We start from the raw sequence: 27,914 nt of genomic DNA, 5'->3' as shown, positions 1-27,914 counted from the left end.
CTTTCACTAGCTGCCAGCAAATAGAAACAGGCGCGCTCTCCTGACTGAGAAATGAGAAGGAGTTTTGTTTCCTAAGCCTTGGTGCCTTTTTAATCTGTGTGACCTAGGCAACCGAGTGCAGAAAGTCTACCTTATAAAGACAGCGCTGGACTGGAGAGATGGCTCAGTGGTTAAGAGCACTGACTGCTCTTCCAGAGGTCCTGAGTTCAAATCCCAGCAACCACATGGTGGCTCACAACCATCTGTAATGCTCATATAAAAATAAATAAATAAATCTTTAAAAAAAAAAAAAGACAGCGCTGACATCTGGATGGAAGCGAAGGCTCATGGGCTGAGGGAACAAGCGTAGGAGCCCCAGCTTTGCTGTACATAGGTGAGCTTGTGATTGGCCGTGACACAATCTGAAAGACCTAAACGACTCTCAGAATGAGGGAGACGAGTGCACTAAGGCCTGGGTGAGATCTTCAGACCAAAGGTACCCAGCCCAGAGAGGCCTCCTGGCTACTTGATCCAGGCAAAATGCATCTCACAGTCTTGGGCAGTCCCACAAGACGTCTTGAGGAAGGAAATCTCCCAAAGCCCTCAATGGGATCCAACATCAGCCTCGGAGAGCTTGGAACTGATGTCTCCCACACCAGGGCCTGGAGATCTTGAGGTGTGCTAATTACACTAAGTTAGAGCTTCATACCCTGGCCTGTTTCTTGCTGAGGCACAATGACAGGGACCATCCGCTTTTTGGGGTCAGGTGTTCAACAGCGCCACCACGTGGTAGTGAGGAGCAACAGTATCTGCATTAGCCACAGGACTACAATAGGATGTACTGGTACAGTAACCCATCACCTCTCAAAACTGCAGGATCCTAGACAGCCCAGCTCATCCCTTCCACCCCTCCAAGGAAAGTTGGAACAGCGGGGCTTTGCGCTAATGTAGGTGTTCAGGACTCAAGAGTGCACGTGCTGCAGGCCGCGCTGGCTACAGCCGGTGAGTGTATTAAGGAATGGACGAAAAGCCACACCAGCACACAGAATCTACAGTGGGGAGAAAAGGGGTGTTTTTGTAAAGTCCAAAATAATGTCACAGCTGCCGCAGAAATGCCGGTGCTGGAGGGGCTGCTCTGAAAGAGGCCCGGAGCCCCGGTACACAGACCTCTCGCTTTCCGGTGCTCAACTTCCAGTGGCTTGGGTTATTTCTAGAGCTGAGCACGGGGAAGCAAGCAGGGGCTGCAGGTCAGGGTCAAAGACTAAAGGATTCTTGAGCAGGACAGCCGGTGAGTGTGATGGCCCCTTGGAAGCAGCTGCAGAGCTTCCTGGCTCAGGGTCTGAGGTGATCTCAGGTCCGGTGTAAATCCGCCTCAAGCAACAGGAAATTCTGGGGAGAAACGGGCACCATTAGCCGAAATGCACCTTTGCTACTTGGTTGGATTTTTAAAGAAGGGAACCTGTCTGGGGAACTCTGTCTCAATATAGAAGGTGGCGAGCGATGGATGAAAACAGGTCACCTTTGGCCATTTTTTAAAAAGGAAACTCAGAGGCTTGGCTAAGATGCTGTTAAGGCAAGGCCTGCTTGAGAAAGGCAGGAAGCACTGGGACCGTAGGGTGTCAGCAGTGGGCTGGCTACAATGACACCCGGAGAACCTGTCATCAGCTTCCCGAGTGGGCCCACCTTGGGGGCCTCTGTGTGTCATCTCTGCCTTGCAGCAGCTCAAAAAGCCTGGTTCCAATCAAGGCTGAAAAATTACTCCCTACCCGGAGTGCCCTCCACTCTGCTTCTAAGTGAAGAAATTAAATTTTGCCGGGGGGATGGGGTGGGGTTGGGTGGGATTTTTTTTTAAAGGATGACCTTGATAAAAGCTAAGAACAGAGATTCTGGGAGGCTGGGGGCAGATTTCTCTGATCTACATCACCTGTTTCCTAGCCTCATCTTCAACAGCCCCCTGTCTACAGAACTGAGGTTGATTGACACCAGGCATTAGAGTAGTGGTTCTCAGCCTTCCTAATGCTGCAACCCTTTAATGCAGTTTTGATGTTGTGGTTGTTAGCATTCTGTCTACGCTCCACCCCACAGTTACCTGGCAACAGCCAGGTATGTCCGACTCACTGTAAAAGGGGCTGCTCGCCCCCTCCTCGATCTCTTGTTCTCTCTTGTTCTCTTGCTCTTGTTCTTGCTTTCCCTTCCCTCCTCCCCATTCCCTTCCCCCTTCTCTCTCCATGTGCTCATGGCTGGCCTCAATTCTCTACTTCTCTACTCCTCTCTCTCTCTCTCTCTCTCTCTCTCTCTCTCTCCCTCCCTCCCTCCCTCCCTCCCTCTGCCTTTCTCTGCCTCTACCACCCTCTTGACTCCCCTTCTCATGCCCTGAACTTGACTCTCCTCCCCATTTCTAGAATAAACTCTGTTCTATACTTCCTGTGCCTGGCTGGCCCCTCAGGAGGAAGGGATGACTCAGCATGGGCCGTCGGGGGCACCCCCTTCCCCATACCTCATCACACTTCCATAGAACATATCCCCCCTCTCTTTATCTTTTTATAAACACATTAGTGGTGATCCCAAACCATAACATTATTTTTGTGGCTACGGCATAACTGTAATTTTGCTACCATTGTGAATCATGATATAGATATCTGACGTGCGACATATCTGATTTGGGGCCTCTGTAAAAGGGTTGTTAGACTTCCAAAGGAGTTGCATGGCCCACAGGTTGAGAACCACTGCATTAGAGCAAGAAACTTGATGACAAGGACCTTTCTCTTAAGTGCCATATGTCAGAAAGGCAAGCTGTCAACAGAGGTGGGAACTCAGCACGGGACAAGGCTTTCACCGTGGAGTTATGGGCTTCTCGTGATATGAATGGATGAAGGGACTTGGGGCACAGACACTGAGGAAGGGAGAGGCCCCAGCATGCACAGCACAGGCTGGTTCCAAAGCTGGAAAGCTGGGTGGCACAGAGATATCCGCTGAGCTTTGAAGAGTTGTTGAGAGTCACCAAGAATAGCAGTAATATGGGAGCGGGGGGGGGGGGGGGGAGGCGGGGCTTGCTGCTGTGCAGGGATGGGGAGGGGACAGAACAAGAGGGAGAGTGAAACACTCGGGAGCCCCGGGAGCCCGGAAGCTCAGAGGAAGGCATGTGCAAACCACAGGGTGTCACACACCTGTAGGACATGTTCGGAAAGATGCTTGGTGCATCTGTGGCATACACCATGCACCAGGTGATAGTTTCCCGCTGAGAGACTACACTTCCCAACCTCCCTTGCAGACTACGAAAGTCATTTCCACCCAAGACGAGGCCCATCTTATAGCATATAAGCGTATAATAGCAGGAAGAGTCCCGTCTTCCCCTGGAAGCTTTTGGGCTATCTGCAGGTGTGGGTGACAAAGATACCCCTTAGCTATGGATGAACAAGACCCCCGCTTCACATCAGACCAAGCCTCTCCTCTTTCCTTCCGCCTTCTCCTTCAGTACAGCTGCTTTGTAAACGACTCGACCATTAGGCACTTAAACACAGGCACCTAAAAGGAACCGTATGTGAACTTGGCGAGTCCGTGTTTACTGGAACAAGCCATGATGGTGTAAAAAGCGAGCAGCCTGGCTTAGACTGTGGACCTCACTTGATGCCGGGCGGGTTTTCTGAACCTCAGCTCCTCTGTGTCCTAGGGATGTTGTGAGAATAGGCAGATCTCCATGCAGAGTGTGGTGAGGAAGAGGCTTGGCAGCACTTGCTATTCTTATGGGATGCTTGGTGACCAGAGACCTCAAGGACTCACTGTTGGCATTCTGTCTAAGCTCCACCCCCACAGTTACCTGGCAACAGCCAGGTATGCTCCACCCCACAGTTACCTGGCAACAGCCAGGTATACTCCACCCCATAGTTACCTGGCAACAGCCAGGCAAGCCTGACTATAAAGGGGGCTGCTTGCCCCCTCCTCATTCTCTTTGCTCCTCTCTCTGCTCTCTCGCTCTTCTCCTCTTCTCCTCTTCCCCTTTGTCCCTTCTCTCCCCATTCCCCTCCCAACTTCTGTTCACGTGCTCATGGCTGGCCTTTATTTACTCTCTTCTTCTACCTTTCTTCTCTCATTAAACCTCTCCCTGCGGAACCATGTTGGTTTGGTGTGGTTTGTTGGGACGGGAGCCGAGATTTCTACCCCAACACTCACCTGGGAGGAGTAAAGAATCGAGTTGATGAGCTGAATCCCGGCAGGCAAAGGGAGAGGAAAGCCTCGACGCAGCTTCTCTGTGGTGTGAGACAACAGAATGGGGAGTGAAAAAGGGGCTGGGAAGGAAGTCTACCCTGATGTCTGTGCCCTGCCTCCTTGTCCTCCATCATCCCCCTCCCAAGGCTACATGCAGCACCCCTGTGGGCCTCTCTCCTTCTGAGGGTACACGCTGCTGGTCTAGACCACTCCTGAGTGAAACCAGGAGCTACATAGACGGAGCACGGACCTGTGGTGCTTGGGGAGCCCCGCTACGATGCACATGAAGCTGCGAAAGGGCAGTAGCTGGGGCCAGCAACTCCATGAACTCAGGTGGGATGGAGGCAGGTAAGGTCAGAGGATAGTGTAGTAACCTGGGTTGGTTGGGGTCATCCCTGAGGAACTCCTCCTCAGAGACCCATCTTTCCCGCGAAGATAAACTTGGGTGGGTCAGTCTCAGAGCTGCTGGTGCGAACCCCAGTTAGGGGCAGATGCTAGTTTCCACCACCTTGAAAGAGTCACATTCAACAGCTCCCACCTCACAGGCTGCTGTCGGATGGGGGCAGCAGAGTCAGAGCCCAGAGCATGTGAGTCCTTTTGTCCTAGAGGCCTGTCCTCTGCCCTCACAACCCTGGCCAGGGACCTGCAGGCAGGCAGCCCCACATTTCTGACCTGGGATTGAAAAACCATTTCTTTCTCCAAAGCTTCTTACCGTTGATCTTGGGCAGCACCATTGTGGACATGAGGTAGTTTATGACATCCTCCAGTAACTCCACCTGCAGATGGAAAGGTGGCAGTGGTGGGAAAGGGAGCAGCTGACAAGGTCACAGGAACACAGGTCATCTAGGGAGCTCAGGAGAGTATGAAACGGGGGGGGGGGGGGGGGGAGGGTGTTTCAGGGCTTTTCCACAGTGGCCAACAAAAGCCTTGCAGATGTGCAGGACGTGGTATATGCCAGTGGTTGAGGTGCTGAGGCAGGAGGATCATGAGGTTTAGACCAACACAGACCACTGAAAGACTGTGAGCCCTGGCTCAACAAAACAAAATGAAAACAAAAGCCAGGTGTGGTGACATATGCCTTTAATCCCAGCACTCTGGAGGCTTGGACAGGCGGAAGGTGGATCTCTTGAGTTCAAGGCTAGGCTGGTTTACATAGTGAATTCCAGGTTCAGGTTACAATAGTAAGTCCTTGCCTCAAAAAACAAAAAGCAAAGGAAGAGGAAGGGAGGGAGGGAAAGAGGGAGGAAGGGAGGGAAGAGAAGGGAAGGGAAGGGAAGGGAAGGAAGGAAGGAAGGAAGGAAGGAAGGAAGGAAGGAAGGCAGGCAGGCAGGCAGGCAAGCCTTTCTTTTTGGGGGCAGTAACAAGCCTCATGCATTCATCCTGAGGGATGGGGGGGGTTGGGAGTGGGGGAGGATAACATGGGACAAAAGCAAAACTTGAGAAGCGCGTCTCCCACAGACACACTTAACACAAACAGTAAGTTAAGAGAACTACTGAGTCCTATAGCAGGGGACTCACTTGGGGCAAGTGGCCCGACTTTGAGATCAAGAAACAGAAGGCAGTCATTAGACATGATATTGTAGAAATGTAACCATCAGCACGGGGGTGGGATGGATGTGTCAGGCAGGAAAAGGAGGCTCCAGGAACCAAGGAATTCTGAATTTTAATTAAAGAGGCATAATGAAAAGCCAGGAAGGATATATTCTAAACTATGAACTGAATGGCAGGAATACAGATAAATTTCACTTCTTGGGTTTGCAAAAGTGCAGGTTCCCGGCGCTCAATGCCACATATGGGCTGTTTTGACAGTAATAAAAAATAAAAATTGAAAATGACTGGGACCCACGTTAGGATGCCTGCCTGGAGCGGTGACACTTAGAGCTTGCAAATGTGTATGCGTTTCTTTCTGGAGTAATCAGGCTTGCTACCCCAGGGCTGCAGTCTCTGCTGCCCAGGCGGCTCAGTCTGATGCTCTCCTAGCTCTGTGTCTGGGAAAACCCATTTTCATTTTCTGCTGGAGCAGAAGTTAGTTACCAGCCCAAGCCAGCCTGGGGCAGGGGAGCCTGGGGGGATCCCCAGGAGGGGCGGGCAGGTTTTCTGTTTGCTGCTGCTATCCCAGATGGATTCCCAGGAGATTTAGGGATGGTGGGCCAGGACCATGTGACTCTGGAGCTGGCGGCTCCAAGGCCCTCAGTGGGCAACTTGAGGCATGTCCACCGATGCAAGACAGTGGGAAGCAGCGTTCTGCCGGATGCTCTAGGAGCACCAGCCTCCGGCGGATACATGAGCACTGCGTGGAGGTGCTTTATGCCATGCAGGAGGAACTGCCGTGGGCAAGTGAGCTTCCTGGAGACTGTCCGCTGTTTTACATAGCTTTGATGGATGTGCATCAGAAAGGCTCAGCCCGGGGGCTTCATCTCTGGGTCGCTCCTTACTACTGCTGTGCCTTCTCAAGTTTTATCATATGTCTGGCCATGTGTGACGGCGTGAGGAGACCCTCACTGCCTACAGTCTGGTGTGATTGCCTCTTGGGAGACAAGCCCACTCTATTGGGGCAATTTTCCTGCAGATCAGCATGAAGGTGAACTTTCACAAAATAATATTGTTTGGATGGACTAATGATTTTACAGAATTCCTGATTTGATTTAATCAGGGTAGGAAATTGAGGTAGCTAATAGAAAGTTTAAGGAGGTTTTTTTTTTTAAGTTGTTTTTGCCAGAAATAAATAACGGTGAGCTTTCATGCGTTACAGCACATAATTGTACTTGTAGGAGAAAAACAGGCTTGGGACAAGTTAATGATCAAAGAAAACATTGCATTCTGGGTTGAGTCTGAGTTTCTGGGTCTTAGGGAGGCGGCCATAGGTTTCAGTGTGTGCCAAGAAAAGACAGGGTTATGAATACAGAGTAAAGGAGTCTATTGGGAGTGCAAGAATAGAGAATGGATGACTAGCCAACGAACAAGACTGAAAAGTGAGAAGTAAGATAGATGATGATCTGTTTCTCCGTAAATACTAATTGTCATCCGCTAAGCCTAGGAAAGAACTCGCTACCATAGACTGGCTTCCTTAAACGTTGCTAGTCAATGACAAAAGAATTATTGCTTTGGGGATATGATGACTCGTGGAGAGAAAGATAGATGGGAAATGTTTAGTTAGGCCCGAGTTTCAAAAGAAGAATACATAATCAATAATCTTATTGTAATTTCCTTTCGTGTAATGATTTTCATCTGGTTTTGGAGAATGTTTTTATGGTAATTGTTTTTAGAGAACATGCAACTTGTAGATGAGGTCATCGTCTTCTTACCTAGAGAACTTTGTCTTAGATGGTATAAAAAGGCTAAGAGGGAAAAAAAATGAAGTTGTTTGAGCCTGCTCTTGAAGTCTGCCCCATCCGCCAAATGTGTGTATGTGTACATGTGTATGTAAAATGGTCTGAGCTGGCTTGTTAGAGCTTTGCTCCATCCATCCAAATGCATGTGTGTGTATGTATGTAAAGTGATTGGAGCTGTGCTCCAGCTACCCAATGTGTGAATATGCACAAATGTATGTATGTATGTATATATGTATGTAAAGTGATTAGAGTTGTACTCCAGCTACCCAGTGTGTGAATATGCATGTATGTATGTATGTATGTATGTATGTATGTATGTATGTATGTAAAGTGATTGGAGCTGTGCTCCAGCTACCCAGTGTGTGAATATGCACGAATGTATGTATATATATATATATGTATGTATGTATGTATTGTGTGTATGTGTATGTGTGAAATTGTTGGAGCTTGCCTTGCTTGCTTCAGTGTGTGTGTGTGTGTGTGTGTGTGTGTGTGTGTGTGTGTGTATTTGTATTTCTTTTTTCTCTTTCCTTCTCGATGGCCCTCAAAGAATTTAAAGAGTTCAGAGGGTGTCGAAGCTGGCCTTCTGCAGCATGGATGACTCTGTGGGCAGGGCTGGGGGAAGAGGGTTGGGGGAGGATGGAGAACACTAGAGTAGCCAAGCGGCCAGACCTCTTCTGGGTCATTCAGTCACTCAGCTACAACCTGGTTGCCACCACAGTGCCTTCTCACAAACATCCTGCCTCAGTTCTGCCTAACCCTCCTCTATACTGATCTCCGGCCCACTCTTTCCTCTGCTTCCTCACACCCCTCACATCCCTTGGCCACACTCTTGGGCCAGTTTCACAGGCCCCTAAAAGCAGCATAAACCATAGCTTCTTGTTCCCTGTAAGAACAGACTCACTGAGGCTGTTTACTGACCCTCAACTCCCTTCTCCCTTCTCCCTCTCCCTTCCCTCCTCCCTCCTCCCTCCTCCCTTCTCTCCTCCAGTCTCCCTACATGGCCCTAGAGGATCCCAGCCCTGGTTACCAGCCATAGCTTCTATGACCTCTACTCAATACACAGCAGCCACCCTGGTTTCATACACATATAGGGTTTCATTCTGTACACATGCCAAGATATTCCTGTCTCAGGGCCTATGCCCCTATTATTCCCCACTGGTGCTGGCTTACTCTGACTGGCAAAGTATCACATCCTCAGAGTGGCCTGCCCTGATCTTTCCCACCACTACCACCACCCCCACCACCAGCAGCCTCTTTCTTTGAGACATGGTCTTATTAGGCAGTAGCCCTGGCTGACCTAGAATTTACTCTGTAGACAAGGCTGGTCCTGAACTCACAGAGATCTGCCTGCCTCTGCTTTTCAATGGCTGGGACTAATGCACTCATCGTCTAATACCTAGGATGGGTGCTCAGTAACGTGATTGATCTGTCCACTCGATAGTCACACTGAGCGGTTCTTTTGTGTGCTTTTTGTCCCACTGGACTCCCAGGACACAAGCTCGGGTGATGAAAGACTGAGTAGAGAGGGGACAAGCCTGGCCTGAGGCTGCTCACAAAGCAGGCTGCTTGCCGAAGAGCCAGTAGCTTCCTCAGCAGGGCTTGGGACTCACCTTAAAGGAGCCAAAGTTGGATTGCTTCAGTTCCAGCAACAGCCTGCCGGGGAGGGAAGATGAGGTCATCCAGAGGCCCGAGTGGCCGAGAACCCACCCATGGACACTACCCAGGCCTCTAACCCAGTATGCTTTCTCAGCATGACTCTGGCTCTCTCTTGGGGACAGTCACAGGTCCTCGGCATTGTTAGTGCTGCTGACCACACCCTAAGCGCTAAGCACAGTCCACCTCTCTGTTCTGTGCTGACAGGAAAACGTGTTGTCCAGTGGGAGCTGTCCCCAAGGTGTCTACAGATACAGTGAGTGTCATTCTCCTGCCACACGGGACACTGCATGCTGGGACAGCTTGCAGGGAATGCAGACAATCCAGGGGACAGCAAAGCCAAGAGATGGAGTGACTCAGGTTCCCAAGGACTTTCCTGGGGCGCTTGGGCCTCAGGTTTGTAGGCCACCTGATCCCAGAGTTCACTCCCTGGTGGCCAGGATGTCATTTAATGATTTGAGAGCAAGAGGGAGTGCTGGGGTGGATGCTCTGTTCCTGTAAACCTCCAGGAGGCTCTCATCTCACAAGTGAGAAATACCCTCAGAGAGGTCAAACCATCTACCCAAGGCCACACAGTAAGTAGTTAGCAAAGTAGGACTCCAGTCAAATCTCTCATGTTCTTCAAAGTCTGAAAAGTTGTTGCCATCTGTCCATCAAGTTGGTAGCCCCGCCCCCATCCCTGCTCTGTGGAGTCCCATCCCCATCTCTGACACACAGCAGAGACCATGGTTTTTAGTTTTCTATCATCCCATTCTTCCTATCAGTGTTTCTTATTCTCTCTGTGCCCCACCCACACCCCACTTCTCCCTGGCTTTGAGCAAATGGGCAGGGTGTGCCCACAGCACACACTCTGAGGCTTGGTCAGGCGGACCAAGGCCAGGACTGGGTGCTGACTATATGTGGTGGCCACTATTCTCCTTTGGACCCAGAAACAGATGGGCACCCATCTCCTCTTGTCCCCACAGGCCTTCTTACCTGCCTAGCTTCATCTCGCCAATAAGCCTGTTTTTCATAGCATTCACTTCCAGAGAGGCATTTGTTTTCTGCAAAGCAAGTGATCCAAGGAACTGGCCTGACTTCCAGGTGGGGAGGGTCAGGGGTCAGCTTCTCAGAGGCCTAGCAGTGTGGCCATACCTCTGGGTTACAGCCACAGAGCCCAGGAAGCAGGAATCTGGCTTTGGCCTTGTGGTTCTAAGTCCTGGACTGTCAGCCTGGGGTGGGGAGGAGACCAGAGTCCAGGCTGACCTTTGCTTACAATGGCTACTCACTGCTTCACTCCAAGCCTAAGGAAGGGAAGTCCCACTTCAGTTTACGGCCTACAGATGGCCTTAGGTAAGCAAAACCAGAACCCATTTCATCAGCAAAGTGGGCTTCAGCTTAAAACGGGGCAGATCAGCCACAGATCTCTAGTGCCCCCTTCTAGGAGGGTGTAGACCCATGTAGGTGGTCTACGGGCCTCTAGTGTCTCCTGCTAGGGGAGATGCTGGACACATGCAGGGGCCACCAACCATTTCTGTAGCAATAGGGTGGTCCAACCAATGAATCAACAGTGGAATGAAAATTTGAAAAAAAAATTAAAGTTTAAGCAAACAAATGCGTGAATAATTGAATAAGTAATGGGGGTAGGGGCCAGAAAACGTATAGCTTATTTCCCATAAGAATGAGTGATTGACTTAATTAACAATTGGACAAATGGGTGAGTAGATGGATGGATGGATGGATGGATGGATGGATGGATGGATGGATGGTGGATGGATGGACAGCATACTGGTGCTATCTGACTTACACAGATGGGCAGCTGGAAACTATTTTATGCCATGAAGGAATGAATTGCTGAACAAATGAAATGAAGGCATGCCTTAGCCACATGTAAATAATGTGTGTGTGTGTGTGTGTGTGTGTGTTTGCACGCAGGTGAGTTGGTGTCTCTAGACTCAAGCTATGGAGTCATGGTATCTGGGTTTGAATCTCGGTCCCCACCCTTCTTACCATGCCAAGCAGGAAGAGAGGGATCAGGGAGGAGTTGGGGAGGACCACAAAGGCCCGGGTCTCCAGGTTAGGACTGAGCGAAAGGCCTGAGGGCTGTATGTTCAGGTGTGCAAACAAGGGCGCTGAGATCAGTAGCTGCAACCCCATGCTGGGGAACTTCTTGGCCACCTGCAGTTCCCAGTGGGGACAAGGGACAGAAGAGGTCTTTCTTAGTGAAAGGTTTGTAAGACCCATCATGACCCAGCAGCATACAGACCAGTGTCAGTCTGGACCTGCTGGCCCGTCGACTTGCCTCTGGTGCCCGCCCCCCCCACCCCCCCCACCCCCCCCACCCCGCCCCAGGGACACGTTGCTTCTGCTCTCCTCCTATACCGCCCTTTCCCATGGAAGCCCCTCCCACTGTCTGTTTCCCTTCCTCGGGTGCTTGTTCCTGTTCTTCCCCAGGCAGGCTGCTAAGTTTCCTTCAGACATCAGCTCAGCTGTCACTTCGCCACGGGACAGTGTGGGCTTTGAGGAGAGCTTAGGAGAGCCTTCTCTCTGCAAGCCTTCCCGGGGGGGGGTGGGGGGATGCTCAAGAGAACTTGGACATTTCTACCAGCCATACCCGCCCCGGCCACCACCTCCTGATAGAAGTTTCTATGAAGTGTGTGTGCCCCTCTGCTGTAATTCACACTGCAGAGATGTGACTCCGCTTAGAGACGGGCCTCCATGGACACTAGGCTGTACGAGGCCATGAGTGCGGGGCTCTGAGCTGATAGAACTGTCTTGCCGACACTCCCCTCTCCCTCTCCTTCTGCTAGTGGCTGTCAGACTGTTTGTTCTCCCAGAAGCCCAATCTTGGTCTTCCAGTCCACAAAGAAATCTCTGGCTTAAGCCATTCAGCCTTCAAAAGGAATCTACCTACCTGTTCACCTTGTCTATTCTGCCACCATCACAGGCTGCCTGCATGGTTTGTTTGTTTAAGGGCCTTGTGCACCTGAGTGGAACTTTCTCATCTTTACGGGGCTGAGAGAAGCAGGAAGCAGAAGAACATGAAGGAAGCATAGGGGAAAGGGGAGGCGGGGAGCGGGGGAGGCGGCAGAGAGGGGAGGGGAGGCAGAGATGGGGAGGGCGCTAGGGGGAGGGGAGCACTGTGTGTGTGGGGGGTGCGCGCGCGCGCGAGCGAGCGTGTGGCAAAGGAGACAGAGATGGAGGTAAGAGATAACAAGTAGGTAGTCTCTTTTGTTGGTCCCCAGCTGGCCTAGCCTCATCTTCAGGGCATTGATGGGTGTCATGGTTTGTATATGATCGGCCTAAGGAGTGGCACTATTATAGGGTGTGGCCCTGTTGGAGTAGGTGTGTCACCGTGGGTGTTGGCTTTAAGACTTTCACCCTAGCTGCCTGGGAGTCAGTATTCTGCTAGCAGCCTTCAGATGAAGATGTAGAACTCTCAGCTCCTCCTGCACCATGCCTGCCAGGCTCCTGCCTTAATGATAATGGACTGAACCCCTGAACCTGTAAGCCAGCCCCAATTAAATGTCATCCTTTACAAGACTTGGTCATGGTGTCTGTTCACAGCAGTCAAACCCTAACTAATACAATGGGGCACCTGGACTATGTCTGCGCTGGGCTATCCTGAGCCATCTCCACTCTGCTTCCTGTAGGCCTGAAGGGGGTTCTTATCCCATTACGATGGTCCAGTCCTCCCCAGCACTCTAGTGAGCCGAGTGAGGAGACAAGTCTCCTACCTCGGGCAGGAAGGTCTTAAGGAAGTCAGTGTTCAGGTGGTATCTGGCATCCTTTGCTAACTGCAGTGAGGAGAGAAAAGGACATTGGGAGATTGTTACAAGCTGAGAAGAAGAGGTACATGCCAGGCCATGGGCAAGACTATGGACATCAGTGCACACTAGAACCCTGTGGCAATGCCACCCAGAACTACCTGACTAGCAATAGGCCAGGAAGGATAGATGTGGCCCGTGACTGCCGTCTGCTGCTCGACCAATCACAGGATGTTCTGCTTCAGTTAGCCTAGCTCCATGTTAAACTGTCCAATGACAGCAGCCTAACAAACTCACTCCTTCCAGTCCTGTGATGCCCCACCCCTGCCGCCTCTGACTCCTGAGGAACACCAGCTGCAGGTCGGGTCTGGCTCTGAGTAAGCAGCCTGAGCCTGCTAGGTGGTTGGTCTGTGCTTGCTTCCGTAGTGGGTAGTGGGCATTCAGCATTCCTTTCTATGCCTGCTGGTTCTGATGAGTGCTGTAGGAGGAACCCAGGGTGTCGGGGACCAGGTTGGGATGGCTGTACCTCCTAGGTTGTAGAGAAGCTTCATCATGTATAGAAGGGGAAACTGAGGTTCAGAGTGAGTCCAGTCATGAACATGTGGCCAATGAGATTGATGGTTGCTTGGGATAGGTGATGCCGAGTCAGGGGTGGGAATGACATGTGGTGGCGGCGTGACTGCTAAGTACTGAGAGCCCTGCTTCCTCATTAATATTCACAATGGCCTTTGGGGAGGACATGAGTGTGGTGACCTACAGATGAGTCTGAGGGACAAGGATGTATAAGTAACTTAGGCCCAGGCCCTCAGTTGACAATGCAAGTGGGGCCAGCACTTGAACTCGAGGCTCTGTGACTCCTGACCCTCGTGGCACCTTGGACTCCACCCCTGTGAACCAAACCTCCCACTAAGGTCTGCTGGACTCGGAGTCCTTGTTCTGTGTTCACAGTCAGCCACACTCACCAATTGGTCCCTCAGGGTTATTTTCAAGGTTTCAGACTCTTGGTACGCAAACTCTGCAGTGTTGAAGAAGTAGTCAGAGATGCCCATGCATACCATGTAGTTATTGTTGGGCAAAATATTCATTACTGGTGGGACAGCGGGAAATGGGCCGTGGTGTCCCCGCCAGAAAAACTCCCCCTGGATGGAAAGAACAGAGCGAGTTTAGATGCCCTTCTCGGATTGCAGGTGAGTTCAGTAAAAGATGGGAAAGAACCAGTTAGACGTGAGCAGGAACTGCCCTTGCGGTAGTGGGAGGGGTGGGGCACCTGGGTGTGCTTTCTAGAATCCTTGGACACGAGGAGGTCATACAGCCAGTAAGTGGCTGAGGCAGAGACGCCAATCCGGCACCTCCTCCCCACTGTACCACTCCACCTCCCTCTTGCCAGTCAGCTCAGCATCCATCAAAACAACAGTTGCCCCCTCTGTCCCATTGGCAGAATTCGGAAGGCTGAATCGTGTGTGTTTTGGTAAGCTTTACATGCTACAGGGAAGACACATGCTCCCTATGTCTCTAAAATGCGATTTGACAATGTGCAATGAAAGCAGATGGTTTGTTAGGAAGAAAAACAGTGTCGAACTCAGAGAAGCAAATTATAGCTGCATATGGTAGGATACCACTTAGGTAAAATTTAAAGAGCGTAGAAAAGTCTGAAATGTGCACAGAAAGACCAGTGTTACATACAGTCTGTGCAGTGTCATGTGCGAGCGGGAGGGCAGTGCAGACTCTGGACCTTTGGTGTCAGACATGCAGGGAGGCATGTACCACTGCAGCCCAGACCGTTCTCTGAGCCTCAGAATCAGCTGTCCTTTACAGTTAATGCCCACATTACTCATAATTCCTTTCTTTTCCTTCTTTCCTACTTCCCTATCTTCCCTCTGTCCATCTGTCCCTTCCTTCCTGTTTTCTCTCTCTCTCCCTCTTTTTCCCTCCCTCCTCCTTTCCTCCTTTCCTCTCTTCTTCCCCCTACCCTCTCTCTCTCGTCTTTGTGTAGCCTTGGTTGGCCTAAAACTTGATGTATAGCCCAAACTGAACCCACAAAGGAAACTCCTGCCTCTGCCCCCTGAATGTTGGCATTCAAGATTTGTATCACTCAGTGGACCATGCGGTTCTTTAAGACAGTGGCAACAATCTTCAATCCACATCCTTATAGAGCAACACAGTCAGGACAGCACCAGTCCACCATGTGAAACAGCTCATCAGCCAAGCCCAGATAGGCCTCCAGTGTGATTGAGTATATGTTTCTATGCAGGCACAGGTGAATGTGTCTATTTACACAAGTGTGTACATGTGTGCAATATGTATGTATGCCTTATGTATGCACATGTATGTGGACTATGTGTGTGCGCATGCATGTGCACATGCACATGTGTTTGGGTATATGTGTGTGTGTGTGCAGTGTTTGTGCATGTATGTGTGTCTATATGTGTATGTGTAGGTATGTGCTCTGCTTGTGTATATGTGGATGAGGGGGAATTCAGTCTTGTCCAGCACCTCTGGAGGGTAGTCATGGTGGACAGAGAGCTGTCAGGATGATCCCTATGAGGGAGCTGCCTGCTCTTTCTTCCTGGATGACCACACGGTTCTGCCTGCCCCGAGTTCACTGTTTTTCTATCCTCCATCTGTCCCTGGCTAGCCTCCCATCACCTCTCCCCAGGTCCCAGCCCATAAACGCCTGCAAGTTTGTCCTTAGGGTGCTCTAGAGACCTAGGCTTCATGAGCACACGTACCCATCATGTAAATAGCTCTTGCGTTTTAGCAAGTGGCATGCCACACGGTGGGCAAAACAGTCCTGGATCAGTACCGACTGCAGCTCTGGTTTGCTGCATGGGACCTCCAGAAAGAGTCCACCTGTCCCAGGCAGGGGACTTCATGGTCCTTCCTCTGGTTGTTTACTGAAGGACAGAGCCACCAGTGAAAGGTCTTAGGAGATGTTTTGTGAGTGGCTTGTCCACAGTGTGTCCTTCTGGCTCAGTGGTGGAAAGTGGTGTTCACGATGGGACCGTGAGGCACGTGTGTGCAGTGTGTGCGGTGTGTGCGGTGTGTGCGGTGTGTGCAGTGTGTGCGGTGTGTGCGGTGTGTGCAGTGTGTGCGGTGTGTGCAGTGTGTGCGGTGTGTGCAGTGTGTGCGGTGTGTGCGGTGTGTGCGGTGTGTGCAGTGTGTGCGGTGTGTGCGGTGTGTGCAGTGTGTGCAGTGTGTGCGGTGTGTGTAGTGTGTGCAGTGTGTGCAGGGTGTGCATTTGCATCTGGGCTGCGTGGGCAGTGCTGTGTGGATCTGTTTCTATGCCTCTGCATGCGCCCATGCTGTCTCTGCTGCTCTTTGTGTCCACTCCCCACCCTTGCTCTCTCTGTGCATGTTGCATGGCTGTGGAGAAGGATTGGGGATCTGCCTCCGTCTTGATGGTGTTTCTTTCTAGGTGGTATGAGTTTAGCCAGTGGTCCTCAGCAGGGGGATTGGGACCCCCACAGAGGTCGTATGTCAGATATTTGCATTATAATTCATAACAGTAGAAAAATTACAGTTATGAAGTAACAACATGGTAATTTTATGATGGGGGGGGGTCGCTACAATTTAAGGAACTGCTTTAAAGGGTCGCAGCATCAGGAAGACTGGGGACCACTGACTGGCAACGTCATGATCTCCTTCTGTTGCTTTGTCAACCTTTCTTTTCTTCCTTTCTTCCTTTCTTCCTTTCTTCCTTTCTTCCTTTCTCCCTTTCTCCCTTTCTCCCTTTCTCCCTTTCTCCCTTTCTCCCTCCCTCCCTTCCTTCCTTCCTTCCTTCCTTCCTTCCTTCCTTCCTTCCTTCCTTCCTTCCTTCCAACAAATTTCCTGAGCGCTATAGATGCTGTATATACAGTGGTGAACAGAGCAGCCCTGCCCCGCCTCATCACAGTGTGTGTTGGGTAATTAGTTCTGCCGAGATAAAAGCAGTGCTGGAGGCACAGTGAGGGGCTATTTCAGCAAGAGTGCCTGGGGACAACGTTCCTGGGAAGATGTCCCTAGTTGAGCCCGAACTGGAAGGAAGCAGGGAGATCTGTGCCCATATCTGCTGTAGAGGAGCCTGGGCAGAGGAGAGAGCCAGTGCAAAGGCCCTGGGCAGTGGGCAAGCGCTGGGGTGGGGATACAAGGGAGTGGGGAGTGGGGTAAAACAAGCAGAAGTCCGTTTCCAGGGTTGCAGAGTGCGCATGTGCGCAAACACGAGTCTCTGTGGAAGACTCACCCTTAGCTGCCCCTCCAGGAACTTGTCCGTGGTCATCGGAGGAGCCAGCAGACTGTAGTCAATCGAGGTTATATCATCCACTTTGGCTACCACTAGACATAGAAAAGATGGACTGTGAGCTGGTTCCGGTGGCAGTAGCCTGCATGGCGGGCGGCAAGGGGGAACTATGGTCATTCTCCATTACTGCTCCAGGGAGCCCCTGAGATTCCCTTAAAAGATGTGAAGTTTGGAGATGGAGATTGGGTTGGAGCACCTAGTGAGCCAATGCCAGACCCTGGGTTCAGTCCTTAGCCCCATGCATGCGCTAACACACACACACACACACACACACACACACACACACACACACACTCACACAGATAACAATGGCTCACTGAGGGGCAACATGCTTGCAGTCCCATTATATGGGGGGCAGAGGCAAGAGGATTGCTTTGAGAAACCAGCCAGATTGCTAAGAGTTTGAGGCTAGCCTGGGCTGCTAAAGGAAATCCTGGAGGGTTGGGGAGAGGCTGGTTTTTGACCTCATGTCAGAGCATGCACTGTGGATCCAGCAGGGATGGAGTCCAAAAGGGGACGGTCCGTTTATAAACGGTGGACATGATTAATATCGTACACATGCATGAAACTGTCACAGAATAACATTTTAACCGTGCCCTGGGATCCAGATTCTTCTGGGTGGATCTAGAACCTCCAACACGTGTCTGTCCCTCTCTGAGCCTTAAAGTCTCCAAGAGTGAAGTGAGGGGGCTGGGGCATCCTGAGTTCCTGGGACAGGAGGATGCCTGCCAGCATCGGCCGCTGTTCTTAGCCATTTGCTGCCTATAGAGATAACGCCCCTTTTGCAGGGTGTGAAGACTGAGGTCTAGAGAGAAGTGAGTGAGCAGCCTCTCATCTCAGACTATGGTTTACAGACCTCAGAGAGCCGGGGTGTAGGGAAACTAGGGTGTAGGGTCCCAGGGTGCTGGTGTACAGGGGTGCCAGGCTGTCTGGTGCTTGCCTTCTACCTTCTGCAGTTACTTTCTATTTTACTTCTGGACATACAAGGAACTAGCCCAGTACCGGCTATGGTAGAATGCAGCCTGCTCTCCTCTCCTCAGCAGGCTCAGTCCTGACACATCCACTCTGCCTCTCTCCCAATCCCGATACCCTCCTATCTTCCACCCACTCCCAGCCCTCACCTGGAAGAGTCTTCACATAAGGCTGAAGCTTGGCGGACACGGAGTTTCTCACGATCTTGCAGATCTAGGGGCAACCAAAGATGTCAGTGAGCTTTGGAAGTGAAAAAGCGCCATCCATAGGGGTTGGGGAGATGGCTCGGCGGTTAAGAGCACTGACTGCTCTTCCAGAATTTCTGAGTTCAATCCCCAGCAACCACATGGCAGCTCACCAACAACCATCTGTAAAGTGGTCAGATGCCCTCTTCTGGTGTGTCTGAAAAGAGTGACAGTGTACTTATCTATATAAAATAAATAATTCTCTTTTTTTTAAAGTGCCATCAACAACTGAGAGTCAAGACAGGCTGTTTCCGTCTTTTCTCTGTGGCTATAGCAAAATACCAGAGACCAAGTAATTTACAGAGAACATGGGTTTATTTAGTGCATGGTTCTTTACACATCCTAAGAACAAGGGGCTGGCATCTGCTTGGTGTCAAGAGGAGACTTCTTGCTGCCTTGTAACATGACAGAGGGAGGACCACGGCAAAACTTGGGTTCCTCTGTCTCTTTCTACCAAGCAGCAATGCATCATGGGGTCTCATTTGATCCTGATTGCCTCCCATAAGGTTGTACCTTTCTTTAAACACCATTAACAGATTAATTTGCAGATTAAGTGTCAAGCACGTGAACTCTGTGGATACAAATCAAAACCAGAGCACTCACTTTCCCTTCCTTTGGTGTCTTCTTAAAGATCATGCAGCTAATCAAGTTTCCTTTTTCCCTTTGGCCACCAGGAAGCTCTGAAACAATAACTGTTGCACAGGACTACACTGCCTGCACACTTGCATTCTGTGTCTTTCCTGCACATAAAACTTCCCTAATGGGTATTTGTGTGATCTGTGTTGTAGTGCGGTGTTCACTGTTGTTGTTAGTTATTTTGTTTTATCTTTAATTAATCAATTAATTAACTAACTACTTAGCTTTTTGTTGTCTCAGATCCTTCAAGGAGAGAAGCAGTGAACAAACACAGGTTGGGACATGGCTAGCCTTCCCTTCTCTGTGTTCTTGACAGTGGGGCAACCTCTAGTCTCAGATGTTGGTAGGCACCCTCACCTTAGCCTTGTGACTGGAGAAGCCATTTCTGGCAGCTTCCCATGACGTCACTTACAAGGAAGAGACACTGACCTAAGAACTGGCCGACTTTATTGCTGAGGAAGTCTCTTCATTTCTCTAGAACCTTATTTTTTCACCTTGGCATGGAACGGGTCAATCGCAGTAGCCTAGATAAACCAAACCTCTGCCTTTGGCAAAATTTGGTTACCTACAATCAGCCATTATCCAAAACTACGGAAGTAGGGAATTCTAGAAAATAAGAAAATTTCGAGTTTTAAATTGTGTGTTATTTTGAAGAGATGACAAAATCTCATTCAATCCCTCCTAAGACATGGACGACCCCTTTGCCCTTCACATTCAAGTTGTGTAGGCTACCTGCTTGTCAGCCACTTAGTACCCATCCAGGTCATCAGACTGATCCTGGTGTTTGGGCCCGTGTAGCTGGATTGCTAATGACCCTAAGGTCAGGCAGGCTGCCACTGGAATTCTTCACTTGATCTTAGCCAAAAGGCCGAGAAGCGATGCCACTGGAATTCTTACAACAGTGTCTTGGCATGCGTGTGACACAGCACTGGCCCATTCAAACTATGTTTCATCCCCTGGGTTGGTACATGTCCCAAGATCTAGCCTTCATGGCAGGAAGGAAAGGCTTTATAGGGTGACATCATTCCGGGAGGTGGTTCCCCAATGGAATAAAAAGGAGACGCATGTAATAACCCAGCATCCATCTCTCTGCTTCCTGACTGGATGTAGTGGTACCAGACACCTCATTCTCTCCATGCCCTGTCTGCTTTTCCATAATGGCTGCACCTTCAAGCCACAGCCAAATTCACCCTTGCTACCTTCGTCAGGTTTTGAACCAGCAATGAGTAAAAGAATTAATGCACCCACCAAGATACTAGACCAGGAGGACAAAGGGATGTTGGGAGTTGAAGGCAAGATTGAGGGGTTACTACACACAGACAGTGGCCGGGGAAAAGAGCTATGGCCACACATCCAAGCTCTCTGCGCCATGATAACTAGACCAATGGGTGACCAGGGAATGGAGACAGAACAAGGGTGGGAAACCTACTCAACTAAAATAGAATTATTGCAGGAAATCCCTCAGATCTGGGGAAAGAAATGAAGGGACTGTACCTTCTCTGTCCCAAAACAATAAACTGTCTGCAGGCTACCAGGAAAAGCTATCACCAAAAGGGAAATAAAGACCCCCTAAATGACCACAGACTAAAGCCACTCTTCCTCACTAACCAGCGCTGAAGACAGTGTTTAGACGAATCCTCCATGGGTGTGGGTGGGTGGGTGGGCACACACGACACATAGTAGAGACACATGACAGTACAGAGCTTGGGCAAGGGTCCGTCCCATTAGGAGAATAACCAGTGAGAAGAAGGAAAGACTAGGGCGTTAACGCGGTAACCTAGAAAATCTTTAAGAAAACAAAGTTGGTGTGCATCACCTCTCAGAGGATGAGCCCCTAAATGTGGGACTCAGTGGTAAAGTTGCCACTCAAGAGTGAGGGGCTGAGTTTGAATCCCAGGGCCTACAGTGACGCTGGTAGCACAACCACCTGGAACCCTAGTGTTTCCAATGGAGATAAAAGGTGGAGACAGAAAAGTGTCCCCTTGCTTGGTATATACTGCAGACAAGTGACAAAGGGACTTGCGCATCTTAAACAAGGTGGAAAGTGGGGACGGTTACCTGAGTTGTTTTCTGACCTCCACATGGACAGAGTGGACACAAGTATCTGTGCATTGACACACGTGAGTACACACATACCCAGTATACACACACACAGAGACAAACACATGCATGCATGCATGCACATGCACAGACACATACAGAGAAACACACACAGACACATATACACACACAGACACACACATGCATGCACACACACAGACATATACACAGACACACACACACAGACACATACACCCATGCAATGCATGCACGCACGGACAGACACACACACAGACACGGACACACAGACATGTATGCACGCACGCAAGCAAACTGACCGCAGATGTGAATGGTCTTAACTCTCCAATTAAAAGATGCAGACTGGCTGAATGGATTAAAAAAATGAAGTCCACTTATTGCCGGGCCTTAGTTTGCAGGCCAGAGCCTTCCTGGGGCTTCCGACTGAGGAGAGAGGGAGGAGGTAAGGGAGAGATGGGGGTGAGGAGGAAGAAGGGAAGCAGGAAAAGGTGGATAAGCTTCTCTTGGAATGTGCTTCTGTTTCAGAAAGCCATAAAGTCCCAAGAGGAACTGGGCCTCCTTCTCTGAGGCCCCATGCCACTTCTCTCCTTGGCCCAGGTTGACAGGAGTATCAGGGATGGCTGAGCACTTTGGCTGCTCCTGAGGTACTGTGTGCCCTTAGAATAGTATTACACTGTGAGGGTGGGGGATACCCTGCTCTCTGCACCCTCACATCACTGGGCTCCACATTCCACAGCGATCCCTTCTTGATGCCTCTTCCTGGTTCCATGTGTTCTAGGGCAGCACCAGGCGGGGCAGGGAGGGGAGGCCAGCTAGGAGGGAACAGCAGGGAGGCTGGCTGTTCCCTGTGAAGGAGCTGGGGCAGGCAGGTGCACACAGGTTGCTTGGTGGTTACAGCAAGGTTTTCTGGGCAAGGGGTGGCCCTTCCCTATGCACAGAGCTGGGCTGTGGGGATGAAGCTGTGGATTTCCATACCCTGTGGGTGCCGAGGGGTTGGGATGGAGGCCAAGGTGTGTCCTTGAAGCCTCTGCCCTGCCACCATTAATGCCCAGCCCTCCTACCTTTTTGTAAATGGTCTTTTTCAAGGAAGTCTCAATTTTCCTGTGGAACAGTTGGATCAGCCACCTGGAGGTTGACATGTGGGGACATACAGGAGACTTTCAGGTGTACCTGGGAACCCTGGCAGCTAGGCCTTGGTGGGGTAGCGTTCATTAGGCATTTCTCCCTGTTTGCAGCAACCTGCTTGCTAGACTACGTTCTTAATAGCTGCAGACGCCTGCCCCATCCCATACCTGCCTCCTCCACTGCCCTCCCTCTCTGTAAACCAGCCACATTGGACTGCCTTGTTCCCAGATGCCTCTGCTTCCTCTCACCACGGTTGGTGCATGTGGTCCCCCTTGTCCAAAACACCCCATCACTAACTTCTACCCATGCATTCTTTTCATCTCAGTTCAAATGTCATTTCCTCCTGCCCCCAGACTGGGCCAGGTCCTCCAGTTCCAAGTGTCCAGGGCACTCTGTACCTTCCCTAAGTCCTCATGGGCCTAGGTGAGCCCTTCACTGGTGTAATGACATTACTAATGTTTCTTTCCCCCACTGTGCCAGGTGCTTTAGGAAACAGGGCTGGGCTTCCTGAGAGTCTAGGGTCAGACAGCCCTGCCCTTGACTACTCGGTGGTGGTCATGAGACCTCTATCTGAGGACCCCGGGTAGATAGTGTAAGAGCATTAAATGCTGGCCATGCTGGTTGCACAGCAAGGCTCTGGCTGACAAAGGTGTGTGTGTCTGTGTCACATGACACAAGTGTATGTGTCATCAGTGCCTGCTGTCCTGGTGGAGAGCGTGTCTCCCAGGTCCCACACCCAAGGCTCTGCAAGCACCTGTGTGGAGGCAAGTCTCCAGCTGTATTTTCTGAGGAAGGGGACTTGTGGGGACAGAATTCTCTCAGGACTGCAGCCTCGGGAGACCTACCCCAGCATGCTGCCAGAGACTTTGATGCGGACGCTGTTGATGTGACTGTCGCAAGTAGAACAGGTGATGGTGATGCGACCTGAGGGGTCATTGCCCAGGATCAGGTCAGCGATGATAGAGACACCCTGAATGCTCAGCTGAAAATTGCCGCTGGCTTTGCTGAAAGGGAGACAGAGGAAAGTGAAGCCTTTCCTCCTCGTACTTCCCCTGTCAGCAGGGGGATCCCCACTCCAGGGAACAGGGGCTTCAGAGAAAAGAGGCAGCTGTGCAAACAAACCTCACAACACTGGGCGTCAGGGTTCTAACTGGACATCCCAACCTGTTTCCACATGATAGTTACTCTGCCTCCCTCAGAGCCCTTGCTGTGTGGCTTTGTTCCTGTTTCTTAGCCTCTCTGAGCTTCTGTTTTCTCGTCCAGACTTGGTACTAGTAGCTGAACATGGGGCGTACATCTCAGTTTTGTCACTAAAAATCTGAGTGTTTGGTGTTATGACTTTAAAGAAATTACTGGTCCAGTAATCTATTAATGAAGTTAATCACCATCCCTGTGGGAAGGAAGTGAGTTTATGTAAGGCAGGGGACAAGAATGTGCACGATCAGCTCTGCCTTTTGCACTTTTTTCTATCCCTAAGGCATAGGCTCTGGGTGGCACATGGAGCCTTAAGGAAGGAGCCACACCTCTCAGCTGGACCTAGTTGATATGCAGATACAGGCACTGCATCATGGTTACTGTTTCAAGCCACCGAGATGGAGATGTTTGTTACATAGCAGCAGTAGCTGACTAATACAGCGAGGAAACCAAAAGACCCACTTAGCTTTTTGTTCTGAGCCACACACACCAACTCAGCCTTGCCACATCCTGCACTGGGATATAAAGAAACTCAGCTATCCATTCAGGGTTTTGCAGAGTTCTTTAAGTGGACAATCCTCCCAGCCCAGAAACCCTGTTGTGACAGGTGTCATTCCCACCACTCTGGCTCCGATGCCTCCAAGTGTTGCCAGTCCATCTGGCAACCCTTGCCCATGAGACTCACAGGATGTTCTTCCTATATTTCCATCTTCCACTTATCTTGATGCTGGCACTGGTGATGGACAGCTGGAGGCCATCACTGGGTAGCAGCTTGATCTGGGGATCAGGAATATGAAATCCTTCCACGGCCATGCTACAGAGGAAAAAGTTCCAGTCAGCACCCAGAGCCCAAGAGGGCTCAGGGAGGCCCTTCATCCACATGCTGCCCTGGACAAGCCATTCATTTGGTTGGTCGGTTGGTCGGTCCAGTGCCCTAGGTTCACTGTGGACCCGCAGCTTCCACCTCATCGAGGTGATTATCCACAAAGGTTTTGAGCCTCACCTGTAGAATTCATAGGTACCCTTTCCCAGGTGCTTTATCTTAAAGTCTCCAGAGAAGTCAGGAATGCTGATGGCTAGGAGCTCCTTCTGCAACTCAACCATACTCTCCTGGCACACTGCGGGACAGAGCATAGAGAGGCAATCTCAGAACTCAGCTCACAAGCAGGGCTAGGGCTGAAGGCTGCTGGCAGCTCCAGACCCTTGGGCCTGACCTCAGAGATGACATCGGGATGCTGCAGAGGTGGTCTGTCTTCAGACAGCGGGGACCTCGAGCTGGAGGCTCGCCCACTCCTCCCCATTCTGTATGCCACTCCGATATCACTGAGATAAAGACACAGAAAGGACCATGTCCCAGCACAGCTCTGTGAACACTGGAACAGTCGGGTTGATTTCTTTCAACCATCTGCATCACAAAGATCATCCTTAGGGGTGTATTATACACCGGTAATCCCAGTGCTGAAGTCGCTGAGGCAGGGGAGCTTGGATATAAGAGTATACTGCAAGACCCTATCTAAAAAAACAAACCGAATGTCTGGGGAGAGGGTTCAGTAGTTAAAGTATTAGCAACTCCAAGATAAGGACCAGAGTTCAGATCCCCAAAAGCCATATAAAACTGGAGGGTGGGGTGACTTGTCTGTAATCCCAGTGCTCAGGAGATGAGGACAGGGGTCCCAGAGCAAGTTGACTGGCTACAACCTGTATCACTGAGCTTTGGATTTTGAAGATTGGCCTCAAAATGTAAAATGGAGAATGATCAAGGAAGAAACCCAATGTCAATTTCTGGCTTTCACACGATATAGGAGCACTCTCACCCATGCACAACCATGGGTAAGTTTGCACGCATGCACATGTGCACGAGCGCGTGCACACACACACACAGAGACACACAGACACACCTCTCCCCCCCCACTACACACACACTGTGCATGGTACCTGAGGAACAACACCTGAGCTTTCCCCTGGCTCCCAGGTACAACAACCCCCATTATAATGTACGCTCACACATCCCAAAACCTTCCCGGCTCATAGGTCATTCGGAAATGTACAGCAAGCCACACCGAACCTGTGGGCTGTAGTTTGTAAATCCTGCTCAGATATAACACCCCCCCCAAACATCCGGACAAGAATTTCTCTCCACACCCTCCTGGGGACTGCAGTCCCACTGATGCACACCTTGACAGCCGCCAGACTCTGTCCACAGGACCTTTGCACACGTGGCTCCTGCTCTGCACCTGTAGCCACCTGTTCAACGTCTCCTCTGTCCCATCTCTAGTCTTCAGGAAGCTTCCCTGACACAGACGTTTAGCCTCTTCACGTCTGTGTCTCCTTTGGAGCACGTTCTTCTCTGCAATTAGGTGTCTATTCACTTGACTCTGATTGATGCCACCCTCCCTTGCTAGACGGACCCGGAAGTTGGTGCAATGCCAGCGTTTGTGTATTAGTGTGTCTCTGGTATTCACTGTGGTGCCTGGCACATACTATTTGTTTTGCGTCTATAAATGAACTCCCAGAGGCAAGAATTCTGCCACCCTGGTGATTATGTGGCTAACAGCACCAAGGATCCAATTAACAGGCAACCATGTCCCCAAAGGGAGAAGAGAAGTGAGCTGACACTTCTTCCAGTTTCCCAGGAACCAGCCCAGACGTAGTTATAACCAGCAGTAGTAACAATAAAAAGCACAAGGGTCTTCCTGTCCACCGGAACTGCTTCCTTCAAACCGAGCAATCTTGGGAAGGGCGTCCTTCCATTCTCTCCCATCCCCTAGTGCTCCCATTCAAGAGCTCACGGCTGACAGACACATGGTAGAGGCCAGATGGGATCTAGGCTTCCTGTTCCCCAAGCTCAGGCCTCAGGGTCAGCTTTGGATGTGAGCATACAAGTTAATAGGATTGCTGCACTTCCAAAAACTCACTCCAGTTGCCACATGGGACATGAGCTGAGCCTCTGCTCACCCAAGCAGTCAGTCACACACGCACTCATGTGACACGTACACACACACACCAGTTCTGGGTTTAAACACAACCATATCCTCCTCGAAGTTCTTAGGGGAATCTGTTAGTATCCCTTCGACGTCCTGCATGGCCTGGAACATGAGTTCCGGGGTAGGAGAGCAGATCCCCTGGGGCCTGTGCACAACTGGGTGTGAGGACCTGGTCTGATTTGAGCTGGGATCGCCCTGAGTTCTGCAGTTCCTCTCTCTGTCACCGGGAGGCAGCACTAAGCAGCCTCATGAAGGGCCTCAGTGAGGGAGGACCAGAGCTGAAACGCAGGTGCGCACTTTCCATAGCTTTTACAAGAGAGACTCTGCTCTCCTGCAGAAGTGGACAGTTGTAGTATGTCCCACCCAGTCCTGCCATGGAAGAATCGGGGCCGGTGGGTGGATCTGTGAAGCTCCCAGCAGCGAAGAGGTGAGGGGAGTTGTTACCTGCCTGGGCTTGGAAAATAGCCTGGGGTAGTTTCCCCAGAGTCTGTCTGCAGAGTGTGGACCTCTCACTGGAGGGGGCTCCCTCTCTCAGGTTGACATTCTCTAACAGGTAAGGCAGACATCAGGCTTTGGAAAGAAAGGGTTTAGACTGTGCGCCGAGACACCGTGTAGAGAGATGGGACCACGGGGATCCTCAGAGTCCCGGGGCACTTGGAATCTTCTAGAGTGTGGTTCAGTCCCAGTTCTTACACTTCGTAGCCCTATGAGACTGTGCCTTAGTTTCTTTCAATGTCAAACAGGGGGAAAGGGAGGGTATCCCCAGCAGATCTATAAATTTGCCAGGCACCCTATTTAAAGGGTTGTGCACCCTAAGTGCCCAGTCATGGAAAGGAAGGAAGGGAAAAAGGCATCCAATTACCGAAGTCCAGACCCTTCTGGGAGATTCTGGCCACGAAGCCAGGGTCGGTGGCCGCTGTCAAAGCTGTGCCCACGATGGCCAGCAGTGCCAGGCTTGACCATTTCCGCACGTTGTCAGGGCCCCAGGCCATGTCCTCCAGGGCAGCCCCAAACCTCAAGGCCTCGGATGGGAACTTGAGACCTATAAAAAAGCCTTCTGGGGAAGGGCAGGGCAGTAGTAGAAAGAGGAAGGAGGAAGGCAACCGTGGGGGCGGGAGGGGGAGGGCAGCTGCGGTTCCCCATCAACGTTGGGGACCAGTCCAGGGGCTGCCCCAGTGGAGCCTAGAGGTCTGTGCGAGCACGGGCGTGTGCGCATGTGCTGTGAACGTGCACGCGCACATACATGCAAGCACGCGGAAGCCTGTTGAGACCTGTGGCTCTGGGACTGATTCCTCTTCCTTAGCCTTCCATCCTTTTCCTGAGTCCTCCTCACCTCATTTAAGGTTTTCTCCCAAGCTGGGTGATGATCACATGGAGATTCACTGTATCTATTTTTTTTATTTCTTTGGTATTTTTCTTAGTAAAATGGTTTTTTTTTTTCCAAAAAAAAAAAAAAAAACAAAAAAACAAAAAAACCCAAAAAA

At 50.8% G+C, this 27,914-nt stretch overlaps 1 protein-coding gene across 2 annotated transcripts; it reads right to left on the bottom strand.

Moving 5' to 3' along the window:
• Positions 1-948: 948 nt before the first annotated feature.
• Bpi (bactericidal/permeability-increasing protein) lies at positions 949-27,653 on the bottom strand. Of its 2 annotated transcripts, NM_001004079.2 has the most exons (15): positions 27,293-27,614; positions 24,450-24,564; positions 24,132-24,260; positions 23,098-23,256; positions 22,189-22,252; positions 18,317-18,380; positions 17,139-17,230; positions 13,882-14,058; positions 12,890-12,949; positions 11,163-11,330; positions 10,149-10,216; positions 9,131-9,173; positions 4,898-4,961; positions 4,150-4,226; positions 1,035-1,368 (listed from the first exon to the last, which is right to left on the bottom strand). In NM_001004079.2, exons 1-15 carry the CDS (start codon positions 27,420-27,422, stop codon positions 1,330-1,332), a joined length of 1,449 nt encoding a protein of 482 aa, NP_001004079.1. In that variant the 5' UTR covers positions 27,423-27,614; the 3' UTR covers positions 1,035-1,329. The 2 variants fall into 2 exon arrangements, with proteins under 2 accessions (XP_038960554.1, NP_001004079.1); XM_039104626.2 differs by lacking the exons at positions 9,131-9,173; positions 10,149-10,216 and having other exon boundaries at positions 949-1,368; positions 27,293-27,653.
• Between the last annotated feature and the right edge of the window lie 261 nt (positions 27,654-27,914).

This window comes from Rattus norvegicus, chromosome 3 (assembly GCF_036323735.1).
Source record: "Rattus norvegicus strain BN/NHsdMcwi chromosome 3, GRCr8, whole genome shotgun sequence".
In the NCBI taxonomy this organism is placed as follows: domain Eukaryota; kingdom Metazoa; phylum Chordata; class Mammalia; order Rodentia; family Muridae; genus Rattus; species Rattus norvegicus.
The sequence above is the reverse complement of the archived record's forward strand: the minus strand, read 5'-3'. Positions and strand labels throughout refer to the sequence as shown.